General features: G+C 38.0%; 1 protein-coding gene and 1 long non-coding RNA gene across 2 annotated transcripts in view; one reads left to right on the top strand and one right to left on the bottom strand.

Moving 5' to 3' along the window:
* Positions 1-2168: 2168 nt before the first annotated feature.
* Positions 2169-10327, top strand: LOC149135395 (uncharacterized). Its single transcript, XR_016241807.1, has 3 exons — positions 2169-4169; positions 4273-4794; positions 10207-10327. It is a non-coding gene; the product is annotated as an uncharacterized LOC149135395 (long non-coding RNA).
* Positions 9782-22434, bottom strand: part of LOC106871244 (methylmalonic aciduria type A protein, mitochondrial) — a 20786-nt gene continuing 8133 nt past the window's right edge. Inside the window, exon 2 of the mRNA XM_052968005.2 lies at positions 9782-12078. Within this exon, the coding sequence (XP_052823965.1) occupies positions 11381-12078 (698 nt within the window). The 3' untranslated portion in view covers positions 9782-11380. The remainder of the gene's footprint in view (positions 12079-22434) is intronic.

The raw sequence follows: 22434 nt of genomic DNA, 5'->3' as shown, positions 1-22434 counted from the left end.
CTGTAAAAATCCTGCCAAAACAGTCACAGAAGTCTGGTGCAGGTTTCTGCCTGGCCAGCCCCTGTCAAACTATCCCACCCATGCCAGCATGGAAGGCAGATGTTAAAGGATGATGATCTTCCATTGTAGATGCAAGCATGTCTAAATGGTTACATTGTTTGCATCATGAGCATGTGGTTTTGGATTTGATCCCCTTGCATGGTATCTTGTGCAATGTTTCACTTTAGCTTTGGCTAACTCAATATCTTGTGAGTAGAATTGGTTAACAGAAACTGTGCAAAACCCATGTTTTATGTGTCACCATTAACACCTGATGAAAAGTTGTGATGCTGTTTTCATTTTCCAGTTGACAAAAGTCTTTACTTGAAAATCAAGTGAAGGCTGCCAACACGAACAGCATCAGGTCAGAAAATCTACCTCAATAAGTTTTCTCTAACTTGATGGTTCTCAACCAGGGTCCATATAACATTTTGTTGTTAAAATTTATGTGCAATAAATTAGTTATACTTCTTCAATACATTACATATTTTAACAATTTTTTCATACATTTCCTGATATTTTTATAAAAAAATATGAAGTTTTAAAAAACATTGAATGGTTCTGAAGGTCCACCTGAGTAAAATAGGAATCGAAGGGGTCCATAGAGCAGTGCTTCTCAACCATTTTTTTGCCTAACTCGGTGTTAGAGCAGTATGGAAAAACAGGTGCAAAAATTATGTAATTTATTAAAGAACCTTTTGTGTTCAAGGCACCAGCCTAAAATACTTATTGTAAAAAAAAAAAAAAAAACAGTTGTTTTACTAAATATTTCTAAATTCTTATTTTCTAAAGTAAAGTACATATATGGCATATTGTGTTAGAAATATGACCATAATAGAGTTTAGGATATCTTGCTGTAAAATGCTTGTTTCATATTGATTTTTTTTTTAGATATCTAAATTTTATGAGGACTATTCTTACAAGCCAGTATTACGAAACATTGGTGAAAAAATGTTATAATCTTCAGAATTAACTTACTATTTATTTTCTTTTAACTTCTAAATGAGCCTTTTTTTTTTTTTTCTTGGGTGTTCAGCTTCTAATGGAGCCATAGGGACGCTGTTGTAATAGATGGTATGTTTTGGGCATTTTGTACCTGGTAAAACCCACTCCCATTCAGCTTCATCCACTTCTATATCTCTAGCATGAAGAAATTCTAACACCTTTCATGTATGTCTTCCAAAGTACACTTAAAAATTAATTCACAATTTTTTCATTCAGTGCATATTCATGCCATTCATGAAATTAACACAATCATTTATCCAACACATAACTATGTGCTTAAGATGTTTGTTTCACAAACACATGGCATCTGATTCAATACCTTGTGAGTGAAATAGATAACTGGAAACTACATGGAAGCACGTGTGTGTAGATGCATGGAAGTTTCCATTTCTAATTTTTGCAGGAGATTGATTCAGAAAAAGTTACCTTGTTTACATTCTCAGTGAACATAATCTCCTATATCTCTATGCTCTTAATGTAGTGGAATGAAAACTCCCTTGTAAACAGTTAGCAGCAGGAAGTGCATTCTGCCATAAAATACTGCCTTAAGTAAATACCCATTTAGTCTATGACAGCATGGGAAAAAAGATGTAAAATGAATTATCATTAAGCCAATGCAGTTGAAAACTCATTTGCTTATCCAATTTCTTTGTTCTCAACTTTTTTCACAAGCGTACATTAGGTTTAACATTTTTGATATCAAAATTATTATTCATTGGTGCGACAGTTGAAATGTCTTACAAGACCTAGCTGTAATTAAAATTAATTACAGCTAGGCCTTGTGAGATATTCTTGCTCTTGTGACATGTAAATCCATACTTGTCAGTGCCAGTTTTGATAATTATTTCTAGTATAAAGATGAGGCGCCAAACTTGAGGGGGAGGGCTTAGTCAATTTAATTGACTCTAATGCTTGATGGCACTTCATTTTTATCAACCCTGGAGGAACAAAGGGCAAAGTCAGCTTTGATGACCGTTGCCAGTGCCGCCTGACTGGCCTTCGTAGGGTTTTCGAGCGAGATCGTTGCCAGTGCCCCTGGACTGGCTTTTGTGCGGGTAGCACATAAAAGACACCATTTCGAGCATGGCCGTTGCCAGTACCGCCTGACTGGCCTTCGTGCGGGTGACACGTAAAAGCACCCACTACACTCTGAGTGGTTGGCGTTAGGAAGGGCATCCAGCTGTAGAAACGCTGCCAAATTAGATTGGAGCCTGGTGTTGCCATCCGGTTTCACCAGTCCTCAGTCAAATCGTCCAACCCATGCTAGCATGGAAAGAGGACGTTAAACGATGATGATGATGATGATGACCACCATGCACTTTTTACAATGCTCTAATGATTCTTTTCTATTCTAAGCACAAGGCCCGAAATTTGGTGGGGAGGGGGCCAGTTAATTAGATCGACCCCAGTATGCAACTGGTACTTATTTTATCAACCCCGAAAGGATGTAAGGCAAAGTTGACCTCAGCAGAATTTGAACTCAGAATGTGAAGACAGACGAAACACTGCTAAGCATTTCGCCCGGCGTGCTAATGTTTCTGCCAGCTCCCCCCCGCCACCTTAATGCTCTAATGATTCTGCCAATCTACCGCTCCTAATAAATAATAATAATTATTATTATTACTATTATTTAAGGTAGCAAGCTGGCTGAATTGTTAGCATACTGGGAAAAATGCTTAGCAGTATTTCGTCCATTTTCTGATTTCCAAATTCCTCTAAGGTTCACCTTTATTTTTCATCTTGTTGAGTACTAGGATTGATGTAATTGACTAGTCCCTTCCCCTAAAATTTCAGGCCTTGTGCCTTTAATAGAAAGGATTATTGTTTCAAATTTTGGTTGGCTCAACAGTATTGAGGGTAGGATGAGTAGTTGATATCATCCCTCCAGTACTTGTATTTTATTTTATTGACCCCAAAATGACAAAAGGCAAAGTTCACTCCAACAGGAGTTGAACTGAGAATTTAAAAAGTCAGAACAAAAGGTAAAACATTTTTTCTAAATTTCAAATGATTCATAATAACAATAATCCTTTCTACTAAAGGCAGACAGCTTGAAAATTTGGGAGAGGGGCCAGTCAATTACACCGATCCTAGTGCTCAACTGGTACTTTTTTATTGCCCCCAAAAGGACGAAAGGCAAAGTCAACCTCAGTGGAATTTGAACTCAAAACATAAAGACAGACTGAATGCTTCCAAACATATTGTCCAGCATTCTAACAATTCTGCCAGTTCACCGCTTTAGTCATAATAATAATAATAATCCTTTCTACTATAGACACAAGGCCTGAAATTTTGTGGTAGGGGACTAGTCGATTACATCGAATCCGGTGTGTAGCTAGTACTTAATATATTGCACCCCCCGAAAGGATGAAAGGCAAAGTTGAACTCAGCAGAATTTGAACTCAGAACACTGCAACAGGCATTTCATCCGGCTTGATAAAAATTCTACCAGCTTATCACCTTATTCATAATATCAATAAAATTCATTTCTAAATTTGACTGGGTTTTGATTGTAGACATTGCAATCAAGGTTGGACTTGTTGCATGTAATTTGCATATTCATATCTCCGCTTATGGTCAAGACATTATGCTTTGATATTTATCAGACAAGTGTGAAGAGTTCTTGATGGAACTCTACAGATTTGTATTTATTACATACATAACAGGAGGTCGTCGTTGTGTTGTGACAATCATACTTAGAAGGACCTTTACGACTAGCAAGTGCTTGTAGGTGTATCTACTTCACTGATCGTCATATTGGTGCAGTTTTCCCATGTGGATGTAAATACAAAAGTCTAACTTATCAATTAAAAGCTATTGTCCCTAAGATATATAGCATTGACACACAATTGTATTTAGATGGAACTCATGAAAATTCTATGCAGAAACCAGAATGGATCCAGAAAATGTCAATTAACAGCTGCTCAATTATCAAGCATTAGATGAATTATTGAGCAAAGAATCTCGTTACCATCCGAGATTGCTTTTTGTTTTGTTTTGTTCTTTTTATAGATTTTTTAAAAAGCTTTTCACTTTGTATGCTGAAAACAGTTTTACTAGCTTATGGAAACCCTTGAAAAACAGTAGCTGCAATAATAATACTCTACAAAAACATTTAAAATAAGGTGAGTTCCTTTGATGAGAACACAATTTTTTCCACATTCTTGTTAATGTTTTACTCTTGCACCTTTTCTTATTGATATTCTTTCTTGATTATATCTTCTGTAGTTCAGCAGAATGCAAGAAACACAGCTTTACCTTCCCAAAATCAAGAAGTTTGAGATACTCTACCTCTTTGGTTGCTTTGTGAAGTCATGTCATTTAATCAACAGTTGACACTAGATGTCACTGAGAGACATGAAATACAAGAGACTGGTGGAGGGTCAGGGTTATGTTATTCTGAACAAACTCCCTCCAGAAAGTCACACTCTTTTCTAATAGAAGAGCATAGTTAAATCAACCTTGCTATATTACTGGTGTCCTGTATGTTTGTCAGAAAAAAAGCAGAGCCCATGGCCTTTCAAACTAGTGAAGTTAACAGAACCAATACACAACTTGATTATCTGAAAATAAGATATGGATTGAGAAGGAACTGGAAGTTTGGTTCCAATGCTTGCAATAGAATGAATTCCACCAAAAAGAATCCAGTACCAAGTTATATTAAACCAGCAGATTTGAACTTAGTAACTAAAAGGATGTTACAAAATATTACAGAACAATTCCGACATCAAAAGGGATTTTTGAGAGAAGGTTTGTAATTGATTATAATTAACTCTGTATTTGACTGATACTAATTAAAGCCAGAGTGATAAAAGGCAAAGTTAACATAAGCAACATTTAAACTCAGTATATAAGAGAGACAACTAAATACTGCAAGGTAATTTGTCCAGTGATTTTTTACTTTAGTACAAGGTTGAAAATTTGAAAGGAGAGGGTGCATTGTTGATTCATTCAACTTCAACATTGGTGCTTATTTTAGTTAGTTTCTGGAATTTGAACTAAAAATGTATAAGGAAAGATTTAAATAATTTAAGATGTTTAGTCCAACTAGTTCCCTCTAAAATAATATAATGAAATCATCATAATCGATTAACATAATTATAATTACAACGACACTTTAATAATAATTGTAATTTTGGCATAAGGACAGAAATTTTGAAGGGAGGGGGATAAATTAATTGCGTCAAACCTTGTACTTCATTGATACTATATTTTATTGACCCTGAAAGGAAGAAAGACAAAGTTGGCCTTGGTGGGATTTGAAATCCAAACAAAGAGCCAGAAGAAAAGCTGCTAAGTATTTTGTCCAACATGCTTATGATTCTACCAGCTTGCCACCCTTGTAATAATAATAATAAATCATTTCTAACAAATTTGTGAGATCTAGTTTTTGCCTGGTCAGCTTTCACGTAAATCTGAATGTTTTGTTTGCTAATTTCTATATTGGAAAAAATATTTTTCAATAAATTATTTTGTATAGTGGAACTCAAAAGAGATAAAGTTATAAATAACAGCATGTTGAATATTGGGTTTAAAAAAACCTTTGGATGGAAAAAAAATCCTGTGCTAACACAAGAAATAACACCCGGTACACTCTATGGAGTGATTGGCATGAGGAAAAGCATTCAGCTGTAGAAACCAAGCCAAAACAGTCTATGGAACCTTGTGCAGCCCCTGGTCTTACTAGTTCCAGTCAAGCTATCCAACCCATGCCAGCATGGAAAATAGACATTATATGACAATGCATAATGATTGTGTCAGGCTCACAACCATAAGGTAGTGAGTTCGATTCCCGGACCGAGCTGTGTTGTGTTCTTGAGCAAAACACTTTATCTCGTGTCACATTGCTCCAGTTCCCTCATCTGCAGAAATGAGTTACATCACTGGTGCCAAGCTGTATCAGCCTTTGCCTTCCTCTTGGATAACATTTGTGGTGTGGAGAGATGGGGCGGGTATGCATGGGCAACTGCTGGTCTTCCGTAAATAACCTTGCCTGGACTTGTGCCTCGGAGAGGAACTTTCTAGGTGAAATCCCATGGTCAGTCATGACCAAAGGGAGTCTTTACCCTTTTTTTTTTTCTACTTTCTATGTGAGTGAGAAGTATGTTTATCTGTTGAATCATTGTCATTTTGTATTATAATTTACAAGTTCTAAATTGAAATATTCAGGAAAACTATATCAGCAATGAAATGACCAGTTATAAAGTTTCAGATATCCATTCATGTACTTTGCTACTTCTACTTCTGTCAACCTGCATTGGATATAATGACAGCACAGCAACCCTTATAAAGCAACTATTAAATAAATTGTAAATTAGATACAGTTGTGAATCTGAGCACCAACAAGTTGAAAATGAAACCTTCAATCCTTTTAGTAGTAAGACTAAACATGAATTAAACTTATAAATATATTCTTTTACTTGTTTCAGTAACTGGACTATGGCCATGCTGGGACAACACTTTGAAGAGTTTTAGTCAATCGTATTGACACTAGTACTTATGTTTAAGTTTGAGGCTTATTTTAATCTCTATTTGCCAATTTGTCAAACCACTAATTTATAGGACAGAAACAAAAACATCATTTTTTTCCAAATAGTGGCTATGTAAAGACAGAGGTAGACTCTCTCTCTCTCTCTCACACACACACACACATTCTTTTAGGGAACATTAGGATTCAAAGTAGATAAAGCTACAAATAATAGCATGTAAATATTGTGTTAAAAAAACTTTTGAATAGAAAAAGTCAAAGGCTTTAGCTGCTTAAAATTTCAATATTCAAAACAAGAATTATTTCACATTCATCTCATCATTATCATCATCATCTAATGTCTGTTTTCCATGCTGGTATGGGTTAGGCGGTTTGACCAGAGCTAGAGAGGCAGAGAGCTGCAACAGGCTCCAGTCGTCTGCTTTGGCTTGGTCAAAACGGCAGCCGAAATAGTTGTCATGCTTCAAACAGCTTACAAGGATGCTGCCTTCTTAATGCCAACTACTTTACAGAGTGTGCTGGGTACTTTCTATGTGTCACCAGCATGGGTGCATATTATGTGCCATCAGCATGGGTGCCTTTTACATGTCACCAGCATGAGTGCTTTTTACATGGCACAAGTACAGGTGCTTATTACATTGCACCAGCACTAGAAAGGTTTGCCAAGTAAGTTGCAAGATAAGGACCTCTTGGTTGAGAGAGGGAGTGGCTGTGTGCCAGACAAAAGATTTGACTATGATAGATGGACAGAGATAGTTGTCTTACTATAGAGGACATATTTGGCTACCCGAGTAGATCAAGGAAGAAGAAAGTTCGGAGAGTTTGGGAAAAGTTTCTAAATTTTAATGATGTCCTCTCTCTCTCTATATATATATATACACACACACACACATATATATATATATACACATACACACACACATATATATATATATATGAGGAGGTACCCAAAAGTAACCAGAAATGTTCTCTGCGGGACAATCCCTTTGTAGCTCAGGCTTCTGCCACTAGAAGCCACTTGATGCAGCTCTCAGGCATTAGCCTGCTGACTGGTCTCTTCAAATGAAGTCATCTTGCCACATGGTGGTGTCTTTGTTTTGCAGTGCTTCTCTCGTTCGTTGATTTTTCCAATGGTTGAAGCAAAAGGACTGTATGCTTCCATGAAATTCTGTTTTCTGCTGGGGAAAATGGCGACTGAAACAGTTGTCATGCTTCAAACTGCTTACAAGGATGCTACCATGAACAAAACACAAGTTTACAGGTGGCTTCCATGCTTTAGAAATGGTCACTTGCTGCTTCAAGACCAATCTCATTCAGGGTGACTGTCAACCACCCAATCGAACAAAAACTCATGACCTAGTCTTGGAGGACCATTGCCAAATAATTGATGAACTTGTTGATATGACTGGTGTGTCCTGAAGCTTCTGCCAATGAATTTTGCACAAGGAACTGCGAATAAAAAGAGTTGCAGCAAAATTTGCACCTCGTTTGCTCATGGAAGATCAAAAGGAATCCTGACTGAATGTGTATCGTGAATGGAAAGAACAGCTGACAGTTGATCTGCACCTTTTTTTCAAAGGTCATCACTGGTGATGAAGGGAAAGAAGTCCTTAAAGGAAAATGTTTTGCAGACGTGGAAGAGAAGAAAAAACAGCCGAGGCATTAAAAGGCATCACTTCACAAGAGTTCCAGGACTGCTTCGAACGGTGGAAAATGTGTCTGAACCAATGCATTGCTTCAGATGGAGAATACTTTGAAGACAATAAAAGTGTAAACACGTAAAGCTAAGAGAATAAAATAATATTGGAAAATACCAGATTCTTACGGGTACCCTCTCATATGCATGTGTGTGTGTGTGTGTATATATGTATATGTATACATTATATATATACAGTCACATGCACACACACATACATAATATGCACATATATGAGCACATAGGTAAAAAACAAGGTGGAGAAAATAGGACTCGAATAGCAAAGGTAGGGTAAAATATAGTGTTTAAGATAGACTAAAGCAGAGTGAAGCTGAAAAATTTCACATTCTGTTACTCTGAGTTTCATGTAATTGATCACCAGACAGAAGTGGATTTTTTTTTGAAACAATGGTCTATAGATAGCTTATAAACAGTGCAGTAATAATCATTTGGTAATTCATCAAATAAATATTTGAAGCTAATTGGATAGGTTATAACTTTTCATATGTAATGGAACTTGTAGGATATCCTTGCTTTTATCTTTTACTTTTTTGAGTCATTAGACTGTGGCCATACTGAGGCAATGGTTTGAAGAATTTTAGTCAAATGAGTTAGCCCCAGTACTTGTTTCTTCTTTTTTTTTTTTTTTTTCAAGTATTGGTACTCATTTTATCATTCTCTTTTACCAAACTGCTAAGTTATGGGTACATAAACACACCACCATCAGTTGCCAAGTGATGGTATGGAATAAACACAAAGACATGAAGACACACACACACATCTATAAAGACGCTTGCCCAAGGTGCCATGCAACAGGACTGAATCTGGAATCATGAGGTTGAGAAGCAAGCTTCTTACCACACAGCCATACCTGCTCCGATAAATTTGATAAAAATCAATGATTGACTTCTATCTCTTATCTTTTACTTGTTTCACTCATCAAACTGTGGCCATGCTGGGGCAGCACTTTGAAGAATTTTTAGTTGAATGAATCGACCCCAGTACATTTTTTTTAAAGCCTGGTATTTATTCTAATGATCTCCCCTTGCTAAATGGCTAAGTTACGGGTATGTGACTACACCAACACCAGTTATGAAGTGGTGTGCATATGTATCTGACAAACAGATACACACACACATGTATATATATATATATATATATATATATATATATACACATATATACAACAGGCTTCTTTCAGTTTCCATCTACCAAATCCACTCACAAGGCTTTGGTTGGCTGGCCCAAGGCTATAGTATAAAACACTTGCCCAAGGTGACACACAATGGAACTGAACCCAGAGCTATGTGGTTAGGAAGCAAGCTTCTTACCACACAGCCATACCAATATATTCTATCAGGATCTTTTGCCAAATCAGTTAGTTATGGGGAGTTAAACAAATCAAAATGGTTGTCAAGTGGTTGGGGAGAGGGGATTGAAAAAAAAAAAAGCAAACACATATATGACAGGCTTTTAATCAGTGTCTATCTACTGATTGAAACTGATTTCAATCAGTAGATAGTGTAATTTACTAAACTAAATAATTCTATGTATGATGTCTTCAATAATCTTTATTATAGGGAAAACATATATAAGTGAAATAATCAGTACTTTTTCTTCTTGAGTTAGTACTCAGCAATATCCATCAATGGGGTAAGATTAGGCTTAATACTTCAGGAAAACATCAAGATGAATGATATCTATACCCTCTCCATGTAACAAAGTGAGGTGAGAGAGATCAAGCAAATTTACAGAATGACCAATTCACTCAGATGTTACCTTTTTATGTTCTTAAAACTTTAATCAATTACAGTGTAACGAAATCTTTATTCTTTTTTTTTGTTTTTGGTCTGTAAGTGTTATTTTCTATTTACTTCTATCTTGAAATCAAAGGAAATGAATACTATTTCCTTCAAATTTTGATTCGTGACCTGAACATCAATGTTTTGAAACTGACCTATTTTCCATTATATTTCAGACTGATTCAATCCTGAGTTGCTGAAGCAGAATTTTCTAGAACTTTCAAGAAGACTCAAGAATTTCTAGAATGTTCTGGCAACATAGATGGCAATATAAATACAGAGATAAGTAGAGACCTCAGCACAAATTTAGCAGGAATTTGAAGAGGATGATGTGGAATGTGTTTACTGAGCAAATGAGTAAAGCATGTAAGATTTGTAAACCACAATGTCCATTCAAATATTTATAACATTTTAAGATCAAATTCTACTTGTAACTCCTAATTAAATCTTGATTATATATCATTTCATCAAGTTAAAACAAAAGCTTATCTTCCAGACTCTTCCAGCATCCAGAGCTGTTTGATATCTTTACATTTTTGTATCACTAAGATAATTTATCAATAGATTAATAAACTAATGATTGATCTATAAACTTTTATCTTTTGCTTGCAACACTCTACAAATTTATATGGGAAAACGAACAATATTGTATGATCTTCACACCTACTGAATTATTTAATTATTTTCAGTTAAGACATTGAAACCATGTCATAACTACAGCTTGCACAAATTTTACTTCTTGATCTAAAGAAAAGCTTTTCATAGGAAAAAGGCAGGCTCCTCTATAGTGGGAGACTGTGAGAACTGAAAAGGTGATATACAAATTGCCATGTTTAATAAAATTATGAGGTTTTAAACATCTTTAACTTGTCCAACAACATGGAAAAGAATGAAGAAATATATGGACACATGCTCTTCTCACTAATAAAGAGTTGGGAACAAAAAATTTATTTAATATTTCTTTGATGGTTGTGGACCTGGTATTTGTCAGTAAAAATCACCGATCTAAAGTACATTCCTCTGTAAAATAATACTGATTTCTTTTTGGATGTCATTTCTGTAGTGGGATGGAATGGGATGCTGTAGATTGACTCAATACCAATATATTGTTAATAATTAATTTAATGCCCTTCCCCCTCCTTCTGATATTGGAGGAAGGAAGGGCATTAAATTTAACCCAGAGTAAAACCAAATACTGCAAGCTGTTTAGTTTGGTACTCTACCATTTATGCAACATGTTAACTTTCATAAATAACAGAAAATAAAAGCAAATGAAGAAGTTCATTCTCAAAATAATTTTTATATTATTTAACGTCTTGTACTAGAAAAAATACCATTTACTAATATTTTTCATATCTTTGTCATGAAAGACTTCAAAAGAGTGTCAGCAGCAAACCCGGGATTAATAATCCGATGAGACACTTTTTGTTCTAATTCAGGAAGTTGCTCCTTCACATGTGGATGATTTTTGAATATATCTAGAATCTTACTCTGGATGTAGTTCCACATCCATATTTTATGCTGTGCATCTCGCTTTTGTAACAGCTCTCCATTCTCTGAAAGTTTATTTCTAAAATCAGTCATATGTGACCAAAGTTCTTTTATTCCTTGTTTCTGAATAGAAGAAATTCGCAATACTGTTGGAGTCCACACTGAACTTTTCCTCTGTAAATATTTCAGTGCACTTAAATATTCTCCTTGAATCCTTCTGGCAGCAGGTGCAAGATCGCCATCAGATTTATTTATTACAACAATATCAGCTACTTCAATAATTCCCTTTTTGATTCCCTGTAATTCGTCACCACTAGCTGGAGGAATTACTAAACAAAACATATCCACCATATCAGACACCATAAATTCAGACTGACCCACACCAATTGTTTCAATAAGGATTATGTTGTAGCCAGCACTTTCACAGAGCAGGACAGCTTCATTTGTTGTTCTTGTTACACCACCTAGGTTTCCTTTAGCAGGGGATGGTCTGATGTATGCATTTTCATCTACTGAAAGCATTGGCATACGAGTCTTATCACCAAGTAAAGAACCACCTATAAATTAAAGAGAAAGAGAGACCAAAATTAATAATTATATAAACATATTAACATTCTGAATACATTAACAAATGATTGTCAAGCCAAGTGAAATCATGGTTGTGGTCATTGCCAGTGTCATGTAAATGGTACCCATGCTGACAGCACATAAAAAGCACCCATTACTCTCTTGGAGTGGCTGATGTTAGGAAGGACATCCAGCGGTAAAAACCATGCCAAATCAGACTGGAACCTGGTGCAGATCTCTGGCTTACCAGTTCCAGTCAAACCATCTAACCCATGCCAGCATGGAAAGCAGGCATTAAATGATGATGATCATCATCATCAGGATAGTAATTGTGATACTTAAGTACTTATTTACTTTCTTACTTTAACCATTTGCTCCATATGGAGCCCATCAACAATTTTTTCCTGTTTTCAATTCTGGGCTGTCTTTTCTGCTTCTCTGTTGGACTCCTGCCTGTTCAGCCCTGCCCCAGTATCCTACCTCCATCTATTTTTAGGGCATCCTCTCTTCCACATCCCTTGTGGGCATATATTTTCCTGAGAGAAGATTTTCCTCTACCAGGTCTTGTCAGCAACTCTGTTTTTTTTCCAGGTTTGCTCTATGCAAACCTATTTTTCTCTCTGGGAAGGGGTGGTCCACATTAGTGTGACCTCTATCTTTTCATCTGTCCAACAAAGGAGGTCTACAAGGAGCTTGTGCTCCACTGGCATAGCTCTCAGGTCATTGAGACACACAAGTCACAGCACTGCAACAAGGACTGCACTTTGTGATGGCACATAAAATACACCATTTTTTAGCATGACCGTTGCCAGTACCGCCTGACTGGCCTTCATAGGATTTTCGAGCGAGATCGTTGCCAGTGCCCCTGGACTGGCTCTTGTGCAGGTGGCACATAAAATACACCATCTTGAGTGTGGCCGTTGCCAGTACCGCCTGACTGGCCTTCATGCCGATGGCATGTAAAAGCACCCACTACACTCTCTGAGTGGTTGGCGTTTAGGAAGGGCATCCAGCTGTAGATACTCTGTCAAATGCTGTGCGTGAGAAAACCCAGCAAGCCAAGTGAGATCTAAATCTAAGGCCTCAGCCAGTCCACTTAGGCGTACCTTCCTTCATTGGACACTAAACTCTACTTGTGAAGACCTGCTGAGGCAAGTGAAATCGAAATAGAGTTAAATTGGACACAAAACTCAGCTTGCGAAGACTTATTGGAGCAAGCGAAAGCGAAAGCGAATTTGTGATGGCACCTGTGCCCAGCATCGCCTTTCTGGCACTTGTGCCTGCGGCATGTCTAAGGACTTTCGAGCGAGATCGTTGCCAGTGCCCCTGGACTGGCTCTTGTGTGGATGGCACATAAAATACACCATTTTGAGCGTGGCCATTGCCAGTACCACCAGACTGGCCTTCGTGCGGGTGATACGTAAAAGCACTCACTACACTCTGAGTGGTTGGCATTAGGAAGGGCATCCAGCCGTAGAAACTCTGCCAAATCAGATTGGAGCCTGGTGTAGCCATCTGGTTTCACCAGTCCTCTGTCAAATCGTCCAACCCATGCTAGCATGGAAAGCGGATGTTAAACGACGACGATGATGATGATGATGATACTTAAGTAGTACGGCTGATGCTCCCAAATACACATATTGCAGTCTTTTCATTATCATATTGTTTTTACTTCTGCTTTTTTCAGGCTTGCATGGGTTAGACAAAACTTTTTGATGCTCTTCCTGAAGCCAGCCTATGATTTCAATTAAGCTAATTTATTTCACACCTTCACGCCTTGAACCAACAAATTGCAGGACAGTGTTGCCCAGGTGGTGTACATATGAAGATCAGTGAAGACTAAAACACACACACTCACATATACATACAATATAGGCTTTCATGCAGTTTCTGTTTAAGTCAACCTTAGTCTATAATTGAAGGCACTTGTCCAAGATGCTACACAATGGGATCAAACCTCAAACCACATGCTTGCAAAAACTACTACTACTACACACACACAAGCTGAACCCAACCATGATTTCATAATTCATTCTGGACTGCCGGATAGTCAGAGAGGATTGAGATGTTGTGGGAGAGAAGTGTGTATGAATGGGGAATGACATGCTTGTGCTTAGTGATTCTGAAAAGAAAAGGGCATGGAAGAACTACTATGAAAGGCTATTAAATATGGAAAAGGAATGGGAGAAAGAAAGTCTCCCACATATGAACCGACAGAGGCACCAGCTATCCTAGTTGACACAGTAAGGCAATTAAAGATATGAAAACCGAGAAAGCCCCTGGTCCATCAGAAATCACTGCTGAGATGCTTAAAATATCCGGTGGAGTAGGATATGGTCTAGTCACCTGTATAGTTAATCAGGTTGTTTAGCAAGGCATAATTCCCAGTGACTAATGTAGCAGCATTAGCTACTACAAGAGTAAAGAAGATGCCTCAGATAGAAGGAATTATAGAGGCATCAAACTGCTGGACCAGTTGATGAAAGTTACAGAGAGTTATAACCCAATTAACTGGGAAAAGAATTAGATTAGATGAAATGTGGTTTGGCTTTGTCCAAAGGAAAAGCACTTCTGATGCTATATTTACTGTCAGGCAACTTCAGGAGAAGTATTTAACTAAGAATAAGCCATTGTACTTGGCATTTATTTATCTGGAGAAAGCCTTCGACAGAGTACCTTGCTCTGTGATGTGATGCTCTCTGAGAAAGCTAAGGGTAGATGAATGGATTGTGAAAGCAGTACAAGCTGTGTACAAAGGTGCTGTTAGTAAGGTAAGAACAAGCCATGAGTACAATGATGAATTTAGCGGGAAGGTAGGTGTTCACCAAAGCTACAGTCCCTCAATACTAGTTTCCACTCCCAGTTGAGGAGTTCTTGTCTTTCAAGTTACCTGGTGATCCTGTCAGTGCTGGTGCCAAGTAAAAAGCACTGGTGCTGGTTCTGCATAAAAAGCACTCAGTTTTTAAAGTGATTGGCATTAGGAAGGGCACCCAGCTGTAGAAACCATGCCAAAAAAGACTATGGAATTTGGTGCAGCTCATGGCCTAGCCAACTCCAGTCAAACTGTCCAATCCATGCCAGTATGGAAAACGGACATTAGATGATGATGATGATGGTGATTTACAAATTTTGCTTAAATCAGTATTTGAACAGTAAGAATAGTGAAGCAGTGAAGTCTTTCAATTGTCCAGAAGGCTTCCAAGATGTAGTTGATAGCTTCTGTTACTTAGCAAAAGCAAGTTCAGAGTGGAGGTGGAAATCACAATAGCATAGTAATAAGAATAAGGATGGAGGGAGGGAAAGCAATTCAGTGAGCTACCACTTCTGTTGGCAACAAAGGTAAGTTTTCTATGATGCCTGCTCGAGTATAAAATGCAATATTACATGGAAACGAGGCATAGGCACTGAATGTGAAGGATGTGTGAAGGTTAGAAAGAAATGATAGATGAAGAAGAGGAGGAGTGTGTAAAGAGGGAAGACTGCGCTGGTTATGGAAATGTGGTGCATGTGAAGAATGTTAGTTGGGCATATAAAATGCCAAATGATGCAAGTAGAAAGTGCTTGAGAAGAACAAGGTTGAAGAACTGATAAAGTCTAACCTCATGGTATCAACTCTTACAAAGGGGAGGATAAAAGACAGCAACAAGTGATGAGATGTAAACAAACTTATCTCATTCAAAACAGCAGAATAAAAGAAAGCAAAGGGGATCAACAAAAAACTGTCTGTCAGAGACCTCAATTCTTTTGTAGTTCTATTGTTTCAGCAAATTGTTTGACTTCAACAAAAATCTACACTTATGAAAAAGTTGTCAAAATTACATTGTGAAAAAATCAAACATATAGACAAATAAAAAAAAATACATATATTACCTCACAATCATGCAGACGAAGGTAAAGTGCAATGATAGGATGGTTTTAACAACCACCTATCAAACAATGATACCACATTCTAGCAAGTGCTTGACACAAATAACTATACACAAAACCCACCTTATCAACAAGTTGTCAACCTAGAAGTAGATATCTAAAAAGGGTGAAGCGGAGTTTCAGATCGAGTGCCCTATTAATACCCAATGAAAATGAAACAAAAATTGAAAAACTTTCTTATGGGGTATAGGGTTCACAATCCGAATTATTTCCAAAAAGAGAAAAAAAAAAAGATGGTCACAGCTTTGCTTAAATGCTTTTGACTATAGGTCTACTACGTCAGCTGTGAATTAGGATAAAATTATACCACTCATACGATACTTGATGAATCAAATCAAGTAATTACGAAAGAAATTTCCTAACAGTGAATAATTTTTTTCTTTTATCCAAAACATGCTTTCATTTTGTTTACTATGTTTTCCAGTTATATAAACTAGGTCGTTGTTTGTCGCTACGCTGCCGGTAAAAATATTTGTTAAGCATGTATGTACCTTAATAAATTCTCAAAATGGGAGTCTTTTTTAAAGTTTGTGCTGCGTTGTCGATATGTTGAAACAAACACACAACCCACGCACCCAAAGTAATAACTATTGCTTGTACTAACGAAAGTTAAATAAGAAATGAAACAAATTTCTTCCAAAATTAAAGCAGTTAATTTTAGTTAATGGACTTCGTCTCAGATCAGAATGACTGCCGAACTAGATGTAAGAAAAAGTCTTAAAATAAATAAATAAAATGAAAGGGTTAGGGTGGGAATGCCGTTGAGTTGTAGATCTACTCCATTGGCGCTGCCCTAAAATAAATAACAACGTAGTTTATGGTACTGTTTAATGATGTTAAACTATATTTAACACGACTATTTTTCATGTCACTGATTAAGTATTAAAGAGATATATATAGGTTAGCTTGCACTTTCAAATGTGTATTTCGGTTCGCTGACATAATTTCTCTCACCTCCCTACGTTCAAAATAGACCTTGTTATTTATACTCTTGCCTCACTTTAATTTAAGGATCGATGTCATAATAAATTTCAGGCATCTTACACGTTTATTTATAATATTCAACTTTTACGCATACTGTTACTGGTTAACTATAGCCAAACTCTGAACGAGTTACTGCCACGTTCGATCGGCCGTCTTAAGGTATCAGCACATGGAGCAGTGGTCCCGGAGTCACAGTGCTAACCTGGGTATGCTGTGACCTGCTGTCAAGTAAATATTATAGAAGATCCCTCTCCCATTGTTTAATCCTGGGCCCATGATGCTGTTACAACGGCCTTACCTCTTTTCTTCTTTCTTAGTCCATCCATGACTAAGTTATCTAAGGTCTCCTTTTTGGGGTGCTTAACCCAGAATTGTGCCTAAGTGTGATTTAAGAGAGATTAAGCTGTTATTTCTTGCAGGTATAATAATTGCGTAGCGTTGAAAGCTTTATCGTTATTGTTTATTTATAACCTAAGGGTAACCGATTGAACTAATCTGTGAATTAAGCCATTCCGGTGATGGTCATCCTATCTCTTAGTGGTATGTAGGACTACAATCTAGTAAGGTAGAAGTGGTTTGGTTACGAATACTCTCTAACTTCTGTCGATGATATGTCGATGATATACATACATACATATATGTGTAAAAAAATTTCATCACGCAATCGAACCAATGAAAGAGCCTCTACCTGGTCGCTCGACACGCTAAAAATAGCAGCCAAAGAATCCCCCTACCTAAATCAGATGCCCATTGTATGTAATGTCCAAGATTATCCCTAAAAAGACGGTTTGCTGAAGGCTGGAATGTCTTTAGTGATAGGTTTGCTGTATCAGGGTTGATTTAAGGCTAAATAACAACAAAATTATTATTGAGACAGACCAACGACGGAGCTTGTATGTGGTTGCATGACCTGCTAGAAAAAGTAGCCAAACTTTTCTTTTTATATACAGAATAGAAAAACCTCTCTCCTGTGATATACACATAGAGTCCATTATGTCTGGGAAGAAAGACGGAATGGTCACAGTTGGGACGTTTTTTACGTATCTGTTCAATCAGATCCAACTCGGGACTAAACAAGTGACGGAAGGAACAAGACGAGGCAATGAGAAAGCCTTTACCTGGTCACTCGAGTTGCTAGAAAGTGCAACCAAATCTTCCTGAAAAAAAGAAAAATGAAATTTCCGTCTTCAAGAAAAAAAAAAAAAATTCACATTTATATTATTTTATAATGTTTGCTTAGGAATTCATTACTTCTAAAAAAGAATAAGACAAAATGGTCATGGCTGGAACGCCTTTTCTCACAGATCCATTACAATCAGAGCTAACCTGTTTTTAAAACAATATTCTTCACTGAATGATGAAGCATCTAAAATTAAAGAAAAGTTGAAAGAATAAAAGATAGCAAGTATCCATATTCCAAATATAGGGATTCCCTTGACTGGTGTAATTTATTCAGATTTTCATATGAAATAAATAGAAAATGCTATGGGAACTCAGTACATATTATGGCTAATATCCAGTGTTGTACGAGAGTACTTTCACGGATCTTACAGATTTTTTAATTATTATTTTTTTTTTTTGGATCTTTATGATTTGACGGGCAACATTTTTTATGTAGTGTTTTTGGTACCGAAACACTTTCAAACTTCGAATACTTGTATATTTTGGGATCTTTTTTAAAACGGGGGCCACATTTTTCATTAATGTTTTATGTAGTGTTTTTGGTACGGAAAGACTTTCAAACTTCGTATACTTATCTATTTTGTGTTATAGAACAGAAAAATATTTTTGTATTCGAATTTATTTCATGTAAAAAATTGTCTTATTTCGATAATTTCAACCAATCACTGACAAGTATTCAGTTGTTTACATTTACTCCTTTGGCTGATTAAGCCATAGCTTCGTTTTATTTGCTTTTTTCATTTTCTTTTTTTTTTCTTCGTTTTATTTGCTTTTTTCTTTTTAAATTTGCTGTTTTACCCTAACCCTAACCCTATCACCGATAGAATTGTTTCAGAATCGTTTGTTTATGTAGTCGGCACTTAATGTATATCGGCTGAATGGACGTCAGTGATTGGTTGAAATTACAGAAATACGACAACTTTAACATGGAATAACTTAGGGATTTCTTTTTTTTTAAAGAAGACTAAGAGAAAAAGATGTTTTATATGACACATTCTACCAGTGTTCCAAGTTTCAAAGTGTTTCGTTAATGAAAAATGTGGCCCCCGTTTTAAAAAAGATCCATGAGGTGAAAACAATTACGCCGTGGAATGTAAACAGCAGTGTTTGTCCGTCAAATCATAAAGATCCTTTTTTTTTAACTAAACAGTTTGAAACTTTGGATGCTGGTTGAATGTGTCAGATGTTTTTCTATTCTGTATATAAAAAAAGTTTGGCTACTTTTTGTAGCAGGTCATGCAACAACATACAGGCTCCATTGTTGGTGTCTCAGTAATAATTTTGTTGTTATTTAGCCTCAAATCAACCCTAATACAACAAACCTATCATCAACGACATTCCCGCCTTCAGCAAACCGCCTTCTTAGGGATAATCTTGGACATTACATACAATGGGCGTGTGATTTAGATAGGGGGATACTTTGGCTGCTATTTTTAGCTTGTCGAGCGACCAGGTAGAGGCTCTTTCATTAGTTCGATTGTGTGATGAGATTTTTTTACACATATATGTATGTATATGTATCATCGACAGAAGTTAGAGAGTAAGTCAAAAGGTGAGAGTTTCGTGTATTGGCACTTATCAAACACGAATATGGCCATTGTCACTCTGTAACTTCTGCCTATTATTAACGTGTGTGTGTGTGTGTGTATCATCATCATCATCATCATCATCGTTTAACGTCCACTTTCCATGCTGGCATGTGTTGGACGATTTGACTGAGGACTGGTGAAACCAGATGGCAACACCAGGCTCCAATCTGATTTGGCAGAGTTTCTACAGTTGGATGCCCTTCCTAACGCCAACTACTCCGAGAGTGTAGTGGGTGCTTTTACGTGTCACCTGGACGAGGGCCAGTCAGGCGGTACTGGCAACGGCCACGCTCAAAATGGTGTCTTTTATGTGCCACCCGCACAAGAGCCAGTCCAGCGGCACTGGCAACGATCTCGCTCGAAAATCATATGAAGGCCAGTCAGGCGGTACTGGCAACGGCCACGCTCAAAATGGTGCATCCCATGTGCCACCCGCACAAGAGTCCAGAGGCACTGGCAACGATCTTACTTGGCTTGCCGGGTCTTCTCACGCACAGCACATTTCCAAAGGTCTCGGTCAGTAGTCATCGCCTCGGAGAGGCCCAATGTTCGAAGGTCTTGCCTCACCACCTCAGCCCAGGTCTTCCTGGGCCTACCTCTTCCACGGGTTCCCTCAACTGTTAGGGTGTGGCACTTTTTCACGCAGCTATCCTCATCCATTCTCACCACATGTCTATACCAGCGCAATCGTCTCTCTTGCACACCACAACTGATGCTTCTTATGTTCAGCTTTTCTCTCAAGATACTTACACTCTGACGGGTATGCACACTGACATTACACATCCAGCGGAGCATACTGGCTTCATTCCTTGCGAGCTTACGCATGTCCTCAGCAGTCACAGCCCATGTTTCACTGCCATGTAGCATGGCTGTTCATACACATGCGTCATACAGTCTGCCTTTTACTCTGAGTGAGAGTCCCTTTGTCGCCAGCAGGGGTAAGAGCTCTCTAAACTTTGCCCATGCTATTCTTATTCTAGCAGCTACACTTTCAGCGCACCCACCCCCACTACTAACTTGGTCACCCAAATAGCGGAAGCTATCGACTACCTCTAGTTTTTCTCCCTGGAATGAGATACAAGTTGTTTCCTGTTTGTCTACAGTGTTTATTGCACCTGAACATCTGCCACATACAAAAACTAACTTCGTAGTTAATCTGCCTTTGATATTGCTGCACCTCTTATGTGTCCATAGCTTGCACCGGGTACATCTTATAGAGTTACTACCTACTCCTTTTCTACATACCGAGCAGGGCCATCTACCTGAAGGGGTTTGTGTTTTATCTACCTTCCTACTTATTAGGATTTTGGTTTTTGCTAGGTTGACTCTAAGGCCCTTCGATTCTAGTCCTTGCTTCCACACCTGAAACTTCTCCTCTAGTTCTGATAGTGACTCCACAATTAGTGCAAGGTCATCAGCATAGAGGAGCTCCCAGGGGCAACCTGTCTTGAATTCCTCTGTGATCGCCTGGAGGACTATGATAAATAGGAGGGGACTGAGGACGGAACCTTGGTGGACCCCTACCTCTACCTGGAATTCATTACTGTACTCATTTCCAACCCTCACCTTACTGGCAGCATCTCTGTACATGGCTCGCACAGCTCTCACTAACCATTCTTCTATCCCAAGTTTCCTCATTGACCATCAGATAAGGGATCAGGGGACCCTGTCAAAGGCATTTTCCATGTCAGCGAAGGCCAGGTACAGAGGTTTATCCTTGGCTAGGTATTTCTCCTGCAGCTGTCTCACTAGAAATATGGTGCTTTTACCTGGCACGAACCCAAACTGCATCTCATCTAAATTGATTCGCTCCCAAATTAGTTGGGCTATGACCCTCTCCGTAACTTTCATAACCTGATCTAACAGCTTGATGCCTCTGTAATTATTTGTATCTAAAGCGTCACCTTTACCTTTGTAGCAGTTGACTATGGTGCTGCTACACCAGTCATTGAGTATGACTCCTTCGTGTATCACCTGGTTCGTAATACGGGTGACTAGGCTGTAGCCAACACTGCCAGATATTTTGAGCATCTCTGCAGTGATTCCTGATGGGCCGGGGGCTTTCCCTGTCTTCATACTCTTAATTGCTTTATCTACCCTGGTACTGTCAACTCGGATAGCTGGTCCCTCTGTTGGGTCGACATACAGCAGGCTCTCTTTCTCCCATTCATTCTCTTTATTAAGCAATCTATCGTAGTGGCATCTCCAGACCTCTTTCTTTGCAGCCTCATTTAGTGCAAGCGTACCATCATCCATGCAAACACATTTCTCTCCTACACTGTCTTGCAACACGAAATACCTCGAGTCTTTGGTCTTCACGGCGCAGAACATTGGCAAATCTTTTCTTATCTGCTTCCCCTCTTGCTAAATAAACCTGTCGCCTAGCTTCCCTTCTGGCAGATTGGTACAATTCCCTGCTACCACCGTTCTTCCAGTCCTTCCAAGCCTGTTTCTTTTGTCTAATAGCCCCGTCTACCTCCTTGTTCCACCACCACGTTACTCTGGGTCGAGAGGGGACTTTACACCAGCCACAGATCTGGTCGGTGGCTCTCAACAGGTTGTCCCGCAGAAATCTCCAATTGTCTTCCACGTTGTATGATGCTATATCCCCTTCTATTTCGTCAAATGCTTCAAGTAACTTGTCTCTAAGTCTCTGTCCATTTG

Source organism: Octopus bimaculoides, chromosome 5 (genome assembly GCF_046866305.1).
Source record: "Octopus bimaculoides isolate indiv1 chromosome 5, ASM4686630v1, whole genome shotgun sequence".
Taxonomy (NCBI): Eukaryota; Metazoa; Mollusca; class Cephalopoda; order Octopoda; family Octopodidae; genus Octopus; species Octopus bimaculoides.
Note: the sequence above shows the minus strand (reverse complement) of the source record. Positions and strands in the feature narration are given on the sequence as shown.